This window comes from Triturus cristatus, chromosome 9 (assembly GCF_964204655.1).
Source record: "Triturus cristatus chromosome 9, aTriCri1.1, whole genome shotgun sequence".
NCBI lineage: Eukaryota > Metazoa > Chordata > Amphibia > Caudata > Salamandridae > Triturus > Triturus cristatus.
The window spans coordinates 763,158,804-763,177,688 of NC_140592.1; the positions used below are offsets into that span (position 1 = coordinate 763,158,804).

Consider the following 18,885-nt stretch of genomic DNA (forward strand, 5'->3'; position numbering starts at 1 on the left):
CGCAGAAACACTGTGTTTACAAACGATCTCTCCACCGCGCCTGCTCAGAGTGTGAAATACTAATCACAACAACATGCGTACAAATGTTCACCATAACGCCTTCTCACAACAGGGAAAAGGATCACAACAATATGCATGCTGTTTCTATTAATATGTATATATTTATGTAGTTGTTCATAGCGCGAAAATGGCCCTTTGGCCTTTGTTTCTTCGTTCCATTCGCCCGCAGCTTTTTTATTCTTAGACTCAAGAATATGTTTCCCCAAAACGATGTCTTGGAAACGAAATGACGTGTGGCTCTTGTTAAGGCACAGGGAGTAGTGTTCTTTTTAACATGGTGTTCAATATCCGAGGTTTGCGCGAATACATGATTGAACGAACCCCAGCACTGAGTGAGAGAAGCCTGGGCGCGTGCGAGTGCGCTCGTCATCGGGGGCATAGTTAGAATCCTAATGGTATCTGAACGCGATTGGCTAATCAAACTGACCAGTGTTGTTCATGTGCGCGCGCTCCGTGATGTGTCTCAGTCAGTATTCCTATTGCGCGTTAAAAAAGATGCTTTGACACACCGCGCACATGTTGGAGGAAGCTGCTTGCATCCATAATATTCAGCATTATTGTACATCTTCTTGTGCAGAACCTGAACTTTCGTGGAGAAGGCATCTTTGTATAGAAATGTCCGTGAAAGATTCAGATGAGGTAAGAGTTAATCTCATGGGAAGCATCACCGAGTTGAACTATAGGCAATGGCTGTACAATCAATGACATGCACGCCATAACCGAGATTGCATTTACTCATTTGTTTTCATAAATATTTGTGAAAGATCAGACGTTTTCGTAAGTTAATGTGCAGCAGTTTCCCATTTGTGGACTGTTTGCATTGTCTTCTGCCTGTGACGCTTTGCGTGCCAATTTTCTCCCTGAGCAGATGCGTTTTAACTGTGCAATTGTTAATTCTGCACGTTACACTATCTTGCACCGTATGATAACCGAGAGATGGGAAAACAGATTGGGCTAGCATGACGCGCAAGGACTTGATTTATATAACCTAGAGGTTACCTGGTGACAACATGTCACCAAGAACAAGCTTCATATCCTTGGTTTTCTTTTCTTGTATTGTTTTTTCTATTTTTTCTCAATAACCAGAGAGACGAGTGACACATGGATCACACAAAATAACATTTTCATAGTTTTACTTTCAGTGGCTGGGTTTTGCAACTGATCACGGTGAAAAAAGTAAATGTGGTATTAACCTGTTTAATTACCAGTAACGGCCTCTTCGTATGAACAAAGCACTGTTGCGCCTTTAATTTGACTCGTGTCAATCATACTCTCCAAATGTGGTAGATTAACCCAATGTGGTGCACATTCTTCTATAATAATTTGTCCCTCATTGAGAAAGTTAAATCCCTGTTAAAACTTATATTAATGTTTATATTCGTCTTTAAGCAGCGGCTGTTAGTGTTACACTTATGTGTCAGGGCAGTTATCTGGGGCCTGTGGAACTCTGGGGCAACAAAGCAATCCTTGCGAAAAATGTGTCTATTGTCCTTGGAAGCAGAGAAACCAACTGGACTCTAAGCTCATTGAATTTCCAATTAAAGGTGGCAGGCTATTGAAATAAGGTTGACACAAGATACTCAGCTACGTTTAGTGCACCGCACCACTGATACTTGCTGGTGTATGCCTATTCCCACAAAAGAGCAAAGCCAGCGATGAAGCATGCCACATGATGAGGGTAAGGATGTAACATATTTTCAATTAATGTTTAGCATCACCTCTTTTATATTTTCTGAGCTACCGTGTCTCTGTTGGGCAAGCCATTGATCCGAAGTTGAATGTTAGTCTTGGGGTGGAGTTGTTAAGAGATATCACTGAAGTACTAAGATTCAAAGGAATCTTCCTGAAGACTTCCCGAAGTTAGTAGGCATATTTACTTAAGTAAAGCCATATTAAGTTTTCAAAAAGAAGATCCTTGCTTGGCTATTATATTTAATGTTTGTCGTTCTGCATTTTAACCTTTTTAGTCTTCAGAAAATACCGACATCAGAATCAGAGGAAAGATAAAACCCAGAGAATCCTAGGGAACAGACCTCGGAAAATGATAAAAATGTTACTAGCCCTGCAGGCTTAGTGACTTGAATAATCTGCTCGACCTAACTGTAATGCGCTTGACTAATAATCTGGTCTCAGATTGTGTGATCCTAGCCAAAAATTTTATTTTATCAAGTCGCCTTTTTTAAATCAAATATGCGAGCACCTTCAAAAATGTGAGTTCAGCATGTCTACTGTACAAAAACTATTCTGATTGATTTAATAGACTAAACCTTTGCTCCATGTATATTAAAAATCTAGCCTACATAAAGGGTACACTTGACCCTCACTTGCCTCTTGGTTCACCAGTAGCATTGTCATCAGGGCAGGGGCAGGAATGTTTCTAAGTTCAGGTTTAAAAACTTTCACTTTTCTTAGAGATTGCTCTCAAGACATTCACCTCGTAAGCCAATTAAGCAAACTTTTCTAATGTTCTAGAATATTTACTAGAGCCACATCTCTCCTGTGTGTCCGTTGTCACTCGAGGACAGACTCTCAAGACCATTTACAATGACTGAATGTAACCAGTGCATGCCCATTCATCACGCACCAGTTACTCATGGATGGATCCCACATAGCATTTACTCTGGCTGCCTGTACCAGTTAGCTCATGGGGAGCCCAAAAGAGCACATCTGTGACTTCGCTGCTGCATTGCAAGCCTGTGGGTTACTCCTCACTCACCAAGGCTGCTTGCCTCCATTGCATGACCATGTGTCAGTCTACTGTCCCCCATGGATGGACCCAACAGAGCTTTGCCTTGGTTGCTGCAACCTGTGTACTGAAGCGGGTACCACCTCTGTTGTTCCAGGATAATCTCTTCAGAAAATGTACCACAGCTTTAATTACATGGTGGCCTATATATGGAGCATACCTGCAGGTTTTTCGACTGATTGTGCCAAGGGGATTGTACAAAGAATCTACAAAGACTACTTGTGCTTTTGTACGATTAATGCCACTGTGTGAACTCCATGGAGAAATGCTGAATTAATACATTAATGTAAAATGCAAACACATCTTTCACTTTTGATAAATATATTACTAGCACATGATGTGGTAGGGCACCGTCATTTGTAAATGTCCCATTCCCATTGAAATAGTCACATACTTCCCCACTGACATGCAGTTTTACTGTACAAACGATAATGTGAAAATTGGGTTCCAGCAAATATTTTTCATTTGTATATCACCAAGTAAAGTGTTCTGATTTGTTTTAATCCTATTAAAATATTTGTTTCCATCACACATCAGAACTAAAACAAAGTGGTTTCCCATCTACTGAAATATTTTGAAATCTTTGTACAGTTAATTTACAAGCTATTTAAATGTGTGTTAGAAAACCACTGACATCCTGTTGCCTTTCCTTTCACACAGCTTGTTTGTCAGACAGTTCACTTTACTTTTCTTTCTCTAACTGCAAAGTTAGAGGATTTTGTAAAGTGATCTCCAAGATAAAACAGGGAACAATTTGTAAGAAGAACCCACAGTAAATGGAACACGATTTAAAGCCCTCTTTATTGCTCTCTCACTTTCTGAATTAAAATACCTGTTCTTTGTCAGATGGAGTCTCTCACAAGACAGAGCCAGTAGTCCCTAAAAATAGCTTGCCCTGATAACATCTGACTTGCCGTAATGAGTGGTCTAGTAGATTTCTCGAGGCCTGAAGGAGTGCATTCATAATCAAGCATGCAAATTAAGAAGTCTTGAAAAGAAAAAGGAATGAGCGGAGCATTGCATGAGGACACAAAAAGGTCTAGGATTTGGGGCTCCAATCTCCTTCAGATTGTGACACAGGTATTGAGAGATGAGAAGGAACTTAGGAAAGAGGTATCCTTATGCCTCCACTGGTTAACATATATGCTTTGCTGATATGGGTGTCTGTTTGGATCAATAGGGTCTCAATATTCAAGAAAGGGGAAAGCATGAATTGCAGTGAGGATTGCTGACTGTGCAGACATGATGAGCTTTTGGCATCCACAAGCCAGGGATAAGGAGGAACCAAAATCATACCTCATTAGGTCTCGGCTAGACAGCGTATTCTCTGTTTTGAAAAGATATGTTGTGTTTAATCTGTGGGCTTCAGCCCACCCACACGCTTCCTATGTGCTCGCTCCTTCATCTGTCCCATATTCTTTATCACCATTTTTCCCTGGCATGCATGGTCATGCCCCTTTTTGTGTTTAGCCCTCCCCCCCAGAGCATGGACCAAGTACTTGTAAACATCCACTGCTCCTGTTTTTATGAACATTTTAGAACCTACTTTTTTCTTTCTTTTTCAGCATTCTACACTGTGCTTGTGCTTTTACCTGCTCTGTCTCCCACCCGCCCTCATGCCCCGTGCACAGATCACCCCCTCCCCGGTCACTGCTTTTGCCTTCATTGCTGTTTTCTGTTTCCCCCACCTCCTCCCTCCCATCCCTGCTTGCTCACTTGCTTCTCCCGGTGCTTGCCCCATCCACAACTCACCCCCTTCCCGAGTTGGTCACTGCTTTAAACCCCCATTGTAGTTTGTTTTGCTCTAGTGAGTGGTGGTGTTCTGCCTTTTAATCTCCTGTTAGTGTATTGCTGACGTGCTGATTGAAGCATGTGTACAGGGCTGCAATTACTTGGCAAACGTGTAGTGTCTGTTTATTTTCTGCGCCTGTGGATACTAAGTGTGGGCTTGTTTATACCATGTATGGCCGTTCAACAATAGTGTTTATAGCTGGAAAATCAGACCTCAAGTGAATCAGGTATGCTTTATCACAAGGCATGTCAGAGTTTCTAAATTACCTGTGTCTTCTGCCGAAATTGCCTAGCCACCTTTGTCCTGTTTGTGTCTCACCTTGTTGCTTCTAATTTCATAGGGTGGGACTCCTCACTCCGGGACACTTGTTACTTTTTCCACATTCACTGGTGAAGTGTTTCCGTGCGCCATTGTTACTTAATTTGAATTGTCTTCAGAGGAGTCAGGTTGAGTCTTGATGTCATCAAGGTCTGCCTGCCTCTCAGTGTTCATGGCAAAAGTAGTCCTTTTAATGTTGTTGCCGATGCAATGTATTTTCTCATGTTCACTACTGTAATCAAGCCTAACACTGTGATTCTTTCTGGGTTTTTATGTGCAGTTTTATATAGCACCAAAACCATCTGAAAGTATTAGAGCGCTTTACGTTAGCACCAGTTCCTTTACACAGGGACACATTCATTTTTGTAGGCACAGGAAGATTAAGTGATTTGCCCAGAATCAAGGAAAGTAAGCCGATGCTGAAACTCAAACCTGGTTTCACAGCTACATAGTCAGCAGCTGAGACGTTTACACCACATCGTCTCTCTAGCCTTGGCGTCAGTTCCACATTTTGTGATTACAGCCAAATCACTTAATCTCCCAGTGACAGCCCGCATTTGCTGTTGGTTGCCCGTCCATCTCCCGCCCGTCGCTGCTTGCCCCTCTTAACTCCGTTGCACAGATCCTCTCCTCCCCGACTCTGCTTTTCACATTGTGTTTGTGCAATTTTATAAAGCGCCAACATCACCCAAAGGTATTGGAGTGCTGTAAATAAGCACCAGCTACTTTTTTTGTACAGTTGTATATAGCGCCAACATCATCCAATGGTATTGGAGCGCTTTACATTAGCACCAGTTACTTATTTTTTTATACACTTTTATATAGCACCAACACAACCTGAGGGTATTGGAGAACTTTACATAAGCACCAGTTACTTTACAAAAGAACAAATTAATTTTTGTATGCTCAGCGAGATTAAGTCATTTGCCCAAAATGAAGGAAGTTAAGCTCAGCCAAAACTCGAACTTGGTTTACAAGCCCAATATTCGGCAGCTCTGGCCCTTACACCCAGGGCTGGCTTTAGCGCTGGTGGCACCTGGTGCGACAATGTTTGTTGGCACCCCCCCCCCAATGACCTCCTTCGTCACAGAATCCCTCACTACCACCCTTTAACAGTGCCCCTCGTCTCCAAACCACTTATCTATCAGATGCATTAAATTAGTTTTATAGCACCACCCGTACCAGTGTAGGGTGTCATTTTACATCACACACACACACGCGCACACACACACACACACAGACAATAATACATGTGTAGATCAGAGTATAGGAAATGTTACACAAAGCACAGGATTATGAGGTGTAAGCATCACCTGTTATCCATACTGGTAGGCAGTATAGTTTAAGTGTGCTTGGTCAGGAGAAGCACTAACTCAGAATTTAAATCTTAACACTAAGGTTGGGGGTTGGTTTTACTAATAAAAATTAATTTCTATCCAAATAAACCCTTTTTGCAACATTAGGGTAACGAAAAACTGGGGGGAGGCGTGGGGGGGGGGGAATCAGGAAGCTCTAATCTATACCTTGCCTTTAGCATGTAGCTCTTTGATGACAGTTTATAACTCTCTGCTCTCTATTAGATGTTTAACTTATAAAATGCAAGTAACAAAATGATCTGACAAAAGCACTAACCACTGACCTATTTATATTATATGCACTCTGTAATCTGCATAGTACACTTTCTTTGCAGTAGGCATATTAATCCTCTGTGCTACCTTACAATCAGTCAAAACTTCCTCTAGACAAAACTTCGCTTTAGATCCAGCAAGAACATTAATCACCTGGAGTTATTTTGGCATTTTTATGGTTTCCTGAAAATTTCTCGAGGCCGGAACACAGCAACAGGGGCTTTTATAACCTAATATACTTGCAAACACGGTGCCCCCACCCAAAGTCAGCGCCCAGTGCGGTGGAACCGATCGCACCGCCTTAGAGCCGGCCCTGCTTATACCACATCCTCTCCCAAAAGGACGCCATATCATCTCCCTCGCCTTGGCCTCAGTTCCACATTTTGTGATTACAGATAAATCACTTAATCTCCCTATTTCTGAACACAACAAGCATTGGCAAAGGCGCTAGATTTTGCCTGTACGAAATCTATTGTTTATAGGTCTCGTCTAGACAGCGCATGTGCTGTCTCGAAGAGATATGTTGTCTTCTATCTGGGGACCTACAGGCCTCCCATCTCCTACCATTGGTACACTTCAGCGGCACTCTAATTTTCCTTGTGCCATTCTTCATTGCATGTGGGCGTCATGCTCTCTTCTTGTGTTTGGCCCGCCCATAGCTTATGGAACTAGTACATGTCACCCTACACTGCTCCCGGTTTGCGCAGCTAGTGTTTTTTTGTTTTCAAGCACTCCATAGGAGTACTTGTGTTTTAAGGCTGTCTCCCATATACACATACACACATACCACTAAAATGCATCCATGTTTACATAAACAAATGGATTTTTAAAAAAGTTATTAAAACACAAACAGCACTTGTTTATTTTAGTTTTTTTGCACAATCTGATGGTATTGGAGCATTCACCCGTCCTCCGTCTTGCCATAGCATGATCACGAGCCGAAGCTATTGGAACACTTTAAGTGCTCACCAGTTACATTCCACAATGACACATTCATTTTTGTCGCTGATCGTGCTTCAATTAAGGTATTTGGTTTTACCTCTTCATTGTTGCTTCCTCCCCCTTCTCCTGTCATTGCTTGTCCATCTCCCCATCCCTTCCTCCTTCCCTGCTTGACCCTTCATCCCACTACCTCCCTCGTCACTGCTGTTTTAAATTTTGTTTTTGTCGTGTACGATTCGATCGTATTGGTGCGCTCGTTCCATCCTTCATCTTGCCATAGTCTCCCTTATACACATACACACATATGACTATGCATGCGCATGTTCATAAACTAAAACATTTCTTAAAAACTTGTTGAAACACGAACAGCACTTGTTTATTTTTTTTTGCACAATCCAATAATATTGGCGTGCTCGCTTCTTCCTCCGTCTTGCCATAGAGCAAACATGAACCAATGGTATTGGAGCGGTTTAAGTGCTCACGAGTTACATTCCACAATGAAACATTCATTTTTGTTGCTGATCCTACTTCAATTAAGGTATTTTTTTACCCCTTCCTTGCTTCTTCCTCCCGCCTTCTACCTTCATTGCTTGCCATTCTCCCTATTCCCTCCTGCTTCCCTGCTTGACCCGTACCCCCACCACCTCTGTCCCACCTCTGTCGTTGCTGCTGCTTTTATTTGTATTTTTCTGCAGGATCCAATGGTATTGGAGCTCTTGTTCCGTCCTTGACCTTTCCATACTGCTAACACCAGCCGATGCTATTGGAACACTTTAAGTGCTCACCAGTTACATTACACAATGACACATTCATTTGTCGTACGCAGGGGGAAGCGTAAGTGAGTTGCCCAGAATCACAAACTGTTCAGTGACCCCGAGATCCGAACCTGGTTCCCATGTCAGCAGTTCTGGCTGTTACACCATATCCTCACTTCATTTCAAAGCTCCTCAACTGTTTCTCACTATCCATTCCACATTTGTTCAGCAAGACCCCGTCAACACTGAACACGCGTTGGAAAAGCCAATAGATCTCGGTAATGCTCAAGCTATTGGCCTTGTCAATGTGAATGTCTTTTACCCCCGTTGTCTAGCAGCACATAAGCTGTTCAGCATGGCTGAAAGCCACTGAAAAAAGTGCTATGATGCGGCCAGCCCATGCCACGTCATAGCAATTGTTCATGTTAGGAGGGGCAGGCAATAAACTCAACATGGGAGGGGGGGGGGCGAAGAGACTCAGCGTCGGCTCAACATCCTGTGGTCCTGAGCTTTCAGTTGCTTTCAGCCATGCTGACCAGGAGATGTGCTGCTAGACAACATAGCTAAAAGACATTGACATTGACAAGACCAATAGCTCAGGCATTGCCGAGACCTATTTGCTTTGCCAGTGCTTGTTTTTCATGCTGGCATCATTATGGGTGCAGAGAGATTAAGATATACATGCTGGTATAAGTTTATCCGTGCTTTTCGCTAGTCCAGTTCATGAAAGACAGATGGAATCATGAGGATCATCTGTTCATAGACCTATAAGCCTGACTGGTACTTGCAGAGGACATTTCAGACTAGGCCCTGAAGCCACTGCCCTCTTCAAGCTGATTTTTGTTTTTAACACTTCAGTTTTTGCTTTATTACTTTTTAGAACAACCAATATAGAACTACAAGGCAGCACATCGCAATAATGTTGAACAACAATGGCATACATTGTGGCATCTGTGCCCACTCAGCAATATACAATAGTTAGTTACGAAGAAAAAGTTTCAATCTCCAACAATTGTAGAACCTGAAAGCTGCGGTCCCCAGATCTTGTGATGTTTGCAGGGGGATGCCCTCTATTTGTAGATTTCTTTTTCTGTGATCTCCAGCATCTGGCTATGCCCCTTTTGGCTACCAGATATCCGATTCCAGCCAGCAATCTTTTATATCTAGTACTACCCCTGCACTCCATTATCCCCACTAAGGCCACTCTCTGATCCAACCCCTTTGTGGTCTGTATGAGACGTCAAGTTGATTGTGAATTGCATTCTAGTTAGCGGTTATGACTGGGTTGGCCATCAGCACTTTCGTCTCAACCTGCTCCATTTTCCAGAGCTGGTATGGGCTGTAGTATGTGCGGTGGAAGTAATTAAACTATATGAATCTAAGGGTAGCTGGGATAGTCAATAGCCACGAGGCCTTCTTAGGTTCCCACCAATCATTATCATCCATTTCCCCAACATTGTCTACCCACCTCCCACATAGTGTGTTTAGGGGGTCAGGGGCACCGAGCTGCAGGGTTCTGTAGAGACACGAAATGCCTTTGCTGCCCAACGGCCCATTGTCAGCTTAGCCTTCAGGGTAATGTAATCTGGGACGGCCCCTAAAGCTTCCTTGTGGGCCTCCAGGACATGTTGTGAAATCAGATGCTTAAAGAACTGAGAGCCCAAATTCAGCCTTAAGGTAATTAAAAGTGTTGGACCTGGCCTTCTCTGAAGGGTCACCCCCAAACCTTTTACCTCAGTCCCTCCTGTTTTTTAAACTCGTTTGTGTTGGCTTTTAGGATTTAGTGCACCTTACCACTGCTAACCAGTGCTAAAGTGCTTGTGCTGTTTTCTTTCGACATGGTAAAATTAGCTCACACCCAATTGTTACATTTAGTTTACTTTTAACTCCCCAGTAAAGTGGTAGTACAGGTACGCAGGCACTGTAAAACACCACTACAGTACCTATTGTGCCTTCTACCTAAGTTGCCCTTAGAATATGTCTCAGGCATGCCATTGCAGCCTGTGAGTGCACTTTTAAACTGCCATTTCGACCTGGCAAAAGAAACCTTTTGCCAGACCTAAACCGGGAGCAGGGAGTAATGTCATGTTTGGTATCTGAGGAATTGTAATTTAAAACCCTGTTTTGACCCTCAGTTTAGCTCCTCCTAGAATAAAAAGAGAAAACTTCAAGGTTTGAGCTCTTCGTGACTGTGAAAGGGCCAGTTTGCGCCAAGATCTTGCAGCCTGCGTCAGCCGCCAATGTGAAGCTCAGGTGAACCTGACTATTCACGCTACTGCGACAACCAGCAATGACCAGCAGTACGAGATCCTCACTTTGTGCTATAACAATGACAGCCCACTGTGGCTGCCAATACAAAGCTCCATCAACAACTGTCCGCAATGCCTGACACGATCTTTGCACCACCGTGACGACCAACCACAACACTCTCCCTGCTCCTCGTGGCTTCCTCCACTGATAACTGGACTCTTTGTGCTGGACTTTAGAAGGTAGCTTTTTCAGGGGGAGCAACCTGGTCCCTGCATATAGCTCACGCTTCATCGCAGTCAGCCTAAACTTGTGACTTTCACCCGTTCTTGCACAACCAGATAACCACAAATGGCTCTTGGTTCCTTTAGGAGCTATACATAACTTATATCTATAAAAGCATATATCTCCTGTTCTACTGATCGGATTTTTGTCATTTTGGTTTCAAATAGTTTATTACATTTTACTCTATGTGGCATTTTTGTTGTGGTGTGTTAACTTTGAAACATTTTGTGGCCGTAGTCCCACAAGTCACCTAATGTCTAGATTCCAATCAGATCCCACCCGCAAAAGACCAATAGTTGAGTAACATGTTTTAGCCACAACCAATCCACAGCAGTAGTTTGAGCAGTTGGCCTCCCCAATCATTTGATGTGGGATAGGGCAGTCTTCCAGCACAAATGTTGGATCCTAGAAACCCGGAGCCGAGCGGCAAGAGGTCAGATCCCATAGAGCAGGCTGTGCAGTACCTAATGTTCAGGGATTGACAACTCTAAGCAGCAGGCAGAGTCATGGTATTCATCCAAAAATCCAAATCCCAAGTGTAATTATCTGTGTCACCCACTAATACTGGCGGGGGTCCGGTGCTCTGAGGCTACCTTTGTATGCTGGTGTTGTGCATTTGGTGTATGCAATTCTGGTGGTTTTAGCTCCCCAGAAGAACCTTGTCATCACAGTTTCAATTTCCACAAAGAAGATCAGGGAGTATATATGGGTGATTTTGTAACATGTGTAGGAAGTAGAGGGAGTACTAGCATCTTATAGAGTGCCACCCGGCCTGGTAGGTTGTGGGGTAGATGTGTCCAGAAGTCCAAGTCCCTGCGCACCCTCTTCATAATAGGGGCTATATTCATATCCCAGGCACCTTGCAGGTTTGCCGGTGATGGTGATGCCCAGGTATCGGAATGGTCCCTGAGTGATCCACAGTCTAGCCTCCGGCACTAGTATGAGGATTGGGCCAGTTAAATGTATATAGCAAGATTTCTCCCAATTGGCTTGAAGTCCTACTTCGTCCCCATAAACATCCAATATTTGGATTAGGCAGAGTAAGGTACTTTGCATAGAATCTAAGTATAATTACATACCATCATTTCACAGTGCTACCCTGTCCTTGTCGTTATTTGCCTAGCAGAAGACCTTCAGCTGTGTATGTACTCTGATCCATACTGCCAATGCCTCCTTCACCAGGACTAAAAAGAAGGGGCGAGAGAGGACAGCCCTGCCTTGTGCCTCGCCTAATAGAGAATGGGAATGAAAGCGTCCCATTTACCCACACCCTTGCAATTGAAGTCATAGAATTCCTCAATCAAAGTTAAGAATCTCGGGCAAGTTCACTTGACGCAGGATGTGGAGAAGGGAAGGCCAATGGACCATATCAAATGCTTTTCCGTAATGGACTAGAAACAGAGTTGCCGGTTCCTGCAACTGGTCAAGCTGTGAAAGGGCAACTTGGAGCCTGCACAGGCAGTGACACGTGGATCTGCCAGGCATAAAACTGTTTTGATTATTGTGAACTAGCGATATAATAACTCCAGTCAGTCTAGTAGCCAACACTTTGGCCAGGAGCTTGCATTTCACATTTAACAGATAGATAGGTATATAGGGGGAGAAGAGTTCAGGCAGTTTTCCGGTCTCGAGTATGGTAGCAATAGTTGCGGTCCTGAGATCTAAGAGCAAGGAGCCTGTAGCCTATGCATGTGAAGAGGCTTAGAAGATGTGGGGCTATGAGGGAGGGGAACCTCCTATATAATTCAGCAGGGAAGCTGTTCGGTCCCAGCATTTTACCTGAGAAGGAAGCCACAATGGCCACCTGAAGTTTCGCTAGAGTCAGAAAGCATCCAGTGCTACACGCTGAGCACAAATTAGTGCATGTATGGGTAGGTCCTCGGCTATAGCGAGGGACCTCTCCAGTGGTGGTGGGGATCTGTGGCTATATAGGGTGCAACATTAACTTGCAAATATTTCTACAATCTCTGCTGTGGCACAAATCAGTTATCCCTCTGGCGTCTGAATCTCGAGGATGACATGTGGTCCCTCTTGTCGCTGGGTCAACCAGTAGATCAGTTTCTATGCCTTATTGCCTTGTTTATATAGTTTGAATTTATTTGAAACCCAGCAACATTTGCCGTTTCAAGGAATTTACGTCTCAATGTTACACAGAGCTCATCCAAGGGCAGAGTAGCTCTCTGAGGTGAGTCTGACCCAATGGAGCATTCTGGGTTAAGGATCTAGGTTTCTAGTAAGGTAATTTATTTTTCCTTCTTTTGGTCCTGGCTATATACTGCTGCAAATGCACTACCATGGATCACCATTTTAGAGGCCTCCCAGAGGCTGACCAAGGATTGTACTCTGTGTTGGTTGACTTCAAAGTAATCCCCTTTACCCATCCGGAGGAGGTCCCTCAGGAACTCCTCCCAGATCCACCAAGAATTAAACTGCCAGATCCCAGATGCCCCAGGTTTGGCTGTCCAAGCTGTATTTCCACTGTTGCGTGGTCTAAGAGACCCCATGGCAGAATACAGGCATCCATGACCAAAGGTAGGGAGTCTACATGCATAAAGAAGTAATCAAGCCTAGAGTGACTTTTGTGTGAAGCTTAACAATGAGTATATACTTTCTCATGTGGATGACATTTGTCCCACAAATCTTGCAAACCTAGAGAGGCTGCCCCTCTGCTGAGGGCCAGGGTTCTCAAGAACAAGGCAGTCAATGTTGTGTCTAAGGATCTGTCCATGATCACATTGAAGTCCCCTCCCAACAGCCATGTCCCGAGTTGAGCCTGGAGCAGGACACCAGATAATCCCTTTGGAGTACTATTGATCAAGTCTAGGGGGGAGGTATATACTTCGCAAGAACCCACGGCCGTCCTTCTAAGATGCCCTCCAAGATCAGAAAGTGAACCAGTGGGTCTAACTGGGATTCTGTAATGCCTATTGGGCATGTTCTGGCTCCCCCTGGCAAAGCCTTCATGAAAGATACTGGTATAACTAAAGCGACCGAGAAAGGGGCAGCTTACATTCAGTAAGTGGGTTTCCTGAAGGAGGATTGTTGATACCAGCCTTTCAGCCTTTTCACATATCTGATAACATCCCCCCTTTTTATCTTATCTAAGAGCCCATAAACGTCCCAGGTCAGTACTTTAAATTGTGGACACAGGTCAGTGTTCTTCTTAAGTTTTTTGAGCACAGGTTGCCTTTGAAGTGGCTACATGGTAATGTGTCCCCTGTAAACATGAAAGCAGAACAGAACTTAAAATCTGAAACTCAAACCACCCCCAACTTCCCCCCACTCTACACTTCCCACCTGAAAGCATCTGTCAACTCAACATCTTAAACACCCATTAAACAAGTTAGCAACGTCGGGGTAGCACCTATCATACACTCACCTAGTCCTAACCGCAGAGACAATACTGGAGCCAATGCTGGACTTCCTATCCCTCCCCAAGACAGTAAATTCCTAGGAACCAAAACCTTAGAACACACCCTGTCCCTCTAGGGGAAGGGGCTTGGGATAAAATTAGAAAAAAGAGATTTGCAGTATTGGATCTGCTCTGCAGCTGTGCAACACTGCGTAACAGAATCTGTCCCTTCTGAGATCTTCTACGTTTGTGGGGTAGATGTGCCCCGGACTAAAACCTCTGTTTTTGCGAGGACGCAATGCACTAAACTTACAAGAGGAGGCACTCACCATCTGTACACTGACATGTCTGTAAAGACAGTGACCATACACTGACTTCAGTGACATGCACTTACAGGTTTCATAAGAAGCCCGAAATGAGAGCAGAATAACCAAAATCACAGATTGGAGTTTGAAACACTCCCAAGGATTAAAGTTGGAACACTGATTTCAGTACAAGGTTCATACATATAAGAAAGACTCTGAAGTGCTCTCTCAAGGCACCACTGTTCATCAGAGAAAAACGGAGCTCAGTGCTTTAATCATTGTGCGATACCGTTCTAGCATCCACGATACAGGAAGGTTCCAGAGTATAAACACACAAGAAGCACTGGAGTAAATCCCAGAGAGGACATGGAGGAAAAGTCGAGTCTTTAAAGACAGGGATACTCAATCCTGTTTACTACTATAGATGGTTTAGTGCGCACTAGCCTGATAGTACTTAGCCTAGTTCTTCCATGTGACAACAGTTCAAAGAAGATATTGAGGCTTTGACTCAGAGAGTAGTGGGAGGTACGGAGTAGTTGCGCAGGATGAAGCGAGGAGGAAGACATCAAGTGAGCTGGTGCCAAGGGAACCACAGGTTCTGATGGACTTGAAGGAGACTGGAGCGCTTCTCGGTTCCGACAGAATTCTTCTGGTGAGTGGAAAGGGTGAAGTTTGTTCCACAGGGATCGAGGCCAAGCCACAATTCGGGTTTGAGCAGGGTTTATATACCCTCCCAAAGGCTCAATGGATGTGGGTAGATCACATGGGGCATATATCCGTCTGGAAGGTTCTCAAACCTTCGAGAAAACACGTGTTAGTACACTTTCTTTGACCTTAGAGAATGGACAGGTGCAACTTGTTGATCAAAACCAAATAACAGTAAACAAATGTATTGTTTTCGCTCCAACATGCATAATGAAAAACAACACCAGGGCCCCAGTAACAGTGGGAGCAAGGCTTACCATTGGTTTACAGTATTTGGGGAATTCTTGCAAGGATTCAAGTGCAGTGGAATTACGGGTGTTGGGGAAGCATCGGTCCTGAAGGTGTAGGGGGAACATCAGTTATGAGTGTGCTGTGGGAAAATCGGTCATGAGGATGCTGGGTAATCATCAGTCATGATATCATAGCGCTCTCATCAGTGTAATGGCGAGGCGCAGTATCCTTGTCCGTATCCATGCCTATGCTCCTCCATGGCCGAGAAGATTCTCGACTCCCATCGTTGTCCGTAGAAGTTCATGTTTGGGGGGGCATCCAGGGCACCCGGCCACTGCCTCAATCTCTGCCTCAATGTCCTTTTTTGGGAAAGCCAGCACCTCCTCAGACAAGACCCCCTGAATGACATCCCAGCTCCTTCCCTGATTCTTCCCTGGTCTGCTGTGTTTCAGGGGCCTGGGTCTTCTGGAAACACTCCTCCTCCAACTCTGTCAGGATGGTCAAAGTATAAGGGATAACCCTGGAAAAACGTTTAACCAGGGACAGGAGCATGTACTTTAGGTTCATGGCTCGTAGCTTTTGCTTGACCTGTTAGAATGATTTCTGCTAGACCTGGGCCAATCTGGTGTAAGCCGGGGGGCCAATCTGGTGTAATCCAGGAAAATAAGGACCTTCGAGGACTCGTGGGAGGTTTTACCCAGGGACCTCGCAGTGCTTAGGATCAAGTCCCTGTTCCAGTAGTTGAGGGACTGGGCAATGATGGCCCGGGGGTGGCCATTGGGCGAGCACCTGGAGGGCTCGCTCAATGAGGAAACAGTGAGATAATTGGTTTCCATGGAGGACACCACAAAGCAAGTTCTCCAGGAACTTCTCTGTATTTGTTACTTCAGCTCCCTCTGAAAATCCCCTGAAGGGTAGGGTATTGTGGTAGGAGTGGCCCCCAGCATCTTCTAGCCTTGCCGCCATCACGCCTCAGCTTTCTAACTGTCTGTTGCAGATAAGTTATAATATCCTCAAGGGTGGAGATATGATGTTCTGTCTCTGCAATTCGACCCGTCATGTTGCACGGATCCTGCTGGAGCAGCGAGATGTCTGCTCCTATATCACCAATTTTGGTCTTGAGGGTAACTCTAAATTCCTGGATGGCTTTATTGTTTATAGCGTAACCTGTTTCAGACCCTACTGCTGATGCGACACCATCCATTTTGAGTTCCAAGGGGCCTCCTCTCTGCAGAAGTGGCTTGGTGTATTATCCACCTTAAGCTGCCTGGGGGCAGTCTTGTCTTTCACCATCCCAGATCCTTCAGTCACACCGGGCCCACCTGGCCCTCACAGAGGAAGCGGCTTAAGCAGCTCAGAAGCTATCCAGAGTGTGACTCTCAGCAGAGGTCGGAGACTGTGGGCCCCTGTCGCAAAAGTCATGCACACTTAGCAGGAGCGGTTCATACTGATGTCTACTCTGCCGCAGGTCGATCCTCTCTGCAGTCTGGGAGGACCGCCCCCACAGACTGAGCTGGTATCAAGAAACCCACTCTTTCGGCTTCCTCCGCTCAGCTGCAGCACCTTACAAAGAGCACCTTGGGTTCAGGGGAGGAGAAGAAAATAGTCTTACCCTCTGGTCCCCAAGGGGGCCCTCCAACTACCCCAGCACCGTCCATGATTCCAGGGACCTGTATTTCCCACGGTGGTGAAGCCCCTCATGTAGTCAGGTCACACTGGCACTCACCAGCATTGACCTGTGCGTGGCTCAAATTATTCTCAGTGGAAGGAGGAGGACTCGGTGTTTGGATGTTATGTTATGTTAATTTATTTATAGAGCGCACGATTACCCTGAGGTATCCTGGCGCTAGCTCAACTCTACTGAGAAACATTGTGGCACGGAGAGCAGGTGTGGTTGTATGGGGTTTATTAGTTAAAAAGCCAGGTCTTAAGTTGATTCCTGAAGGCTAGAAGGTTTGTGGAGTTCCACAGACTCTACGGGAGGGCGTTCCAAGCTTTGGCCGTCCCTGTGATAAAACTTCTCCCTCCCCATGAAGCTTTCTTCGTGGGCGGTATGCTCACGAATTTGGCTTCTGATGAATGAAGGGTTCTTTTGGGATTGTACCATCTAAATTGGTGGGTCAAATACTCGGGACCCTGGCCATGAAGTGCCTTAAAAACAGTGCACAGTGGAGCCAAGATGGCGACCGGAGCAGACGCTTGAGCGCCCGGCTCCGTCGGCCCTTGGCCTCGGACTATCATCCTGATTCCCATCCTCGCCGATTCTCGAGGTGAAACGTGTGCGACGACGCGCTGTCCACGCCGCCGCTTCCCCGAAGTCCCAGCCCGCCCGGACGCCGGAGTTCTTGGTGCGTTTGTCCTCCGCCCTGGACCCCTGTTCTATTGTGGCCTTTGCCGGCCCCCTGGAAGCTCCGCAGTCACCGGACCCGCTAGCGCAAGCCCGAGCCCCGCGGTCCCGACCTCACCTCACACCACGGACTGTCGCCAGATGAGCCTGGGGAGGGACGGCCAGACACCTCCTGCACCCTGCGTCTGAAGGGCTGGGGCTGTAAGGTAAGCTCCGGTGCGGCGAGTCTCCTGCCCCGATCTGTGGACCGCGCTGTGGGAGGCTGCCGACCCCCTTCTTCTATTGCCTAGTCGGCTGCAAAGCGAACCCGAGGGAAGGGAGGCGACTGTTGGCTTTCTCTGTTGCGGCGCAGACCTGAGGGGAACTGACTTCTTGCTACGACCCCCCCCCCCGGCCATTGTACCGTCCGGCGGTAAAACATGGCGTTGTTTGCCTGCTCGCGGCTGGGGGGTGATACTCCGGTCTTGCCCGCTGCCCGCTTCGCCCTCCCTCCACCAGACACCAGCTCCACAGTGCCGTCCAGGATTGCTGCCGATGTGGGGGTGCAGCTTCCGCTGACATGCGGCTCCGTTCTGGCTGTCCTGCGGGACTTTCGTCTACAAATGTGTGCTCGCTTGCAGGCACTGAGTGAGCAGTTTGACTCCATGCTGTCGGCTGCGGGTCGTGAGCGCTCCGTTTGTCATCAACACGGCGTGGGTCTGCCAGTGCTTTTGTCCTCTTGCGGGGACGCAACGGCTGTGTGTGATCGTGCTACACTGGTGCCTGCATCTGGCTTTCCCGGCACCCAGGATCAATTGCTCTTCAGCTCAACAGCGGATACTTTGTTTCCCCGTTCATTGCTGCCTGCTTCATTGTTGCCTGCCTCACCGCGCCTGCAAGAGTATCCAGCTGAGCAACACCTAACCTCCTCTAGGAATCGTTCACGGTGGCCTACTGCTTCTTTTCTGTGGAACTCCTGTACTCTACATGCCATGTCCGGACTTTATGTGGTGCACAAAGGGACCTCTAGAGATGGTCGGCGGCCATTTTGTGATTCTACTTCACCATCTTCCCCCAAGCGGCCATATTGTCTTTGTCTGCACGGGGTGCGGGGCCTTCATGTAGGGGCTGGCTTAATCTCAAGCCCGCGATCGGGCCAGGGCTAGACTGATTTATATCGCCATGGTTTCACG

General features: G+C 46.0%; 1 protein-coding gene across 2 annotated transcripts in view; it reads left to right on the forward strand.

Annotated features, from left to right (window-relative positions):
* Nucleotides 1-310: 310 nt before the first annotated feature.
* LOC146798805 (uncharacterized) overlaps nucleotides 311-18,885 on the forward strand; it is a 105,390-nt gene continuing 86,815 nt past the window's right edge. The window contains exon 1 of one of the 2 annotated variants that reach the window (XM_085626114.1): nucleotides 311-699. In XM_085626114.1, coding sequence (XP_085482240.1) covers nucleotides 577-699 — 123 coding nt within the window. In that variant the 5' untranslated portion in view covers nucleotides 311-576. The remainder of the gene's footprint in view (nucleotides 700-18,885) is intronic. The other variant, XM_085626115.1, reaches the window with a different exon arrangement.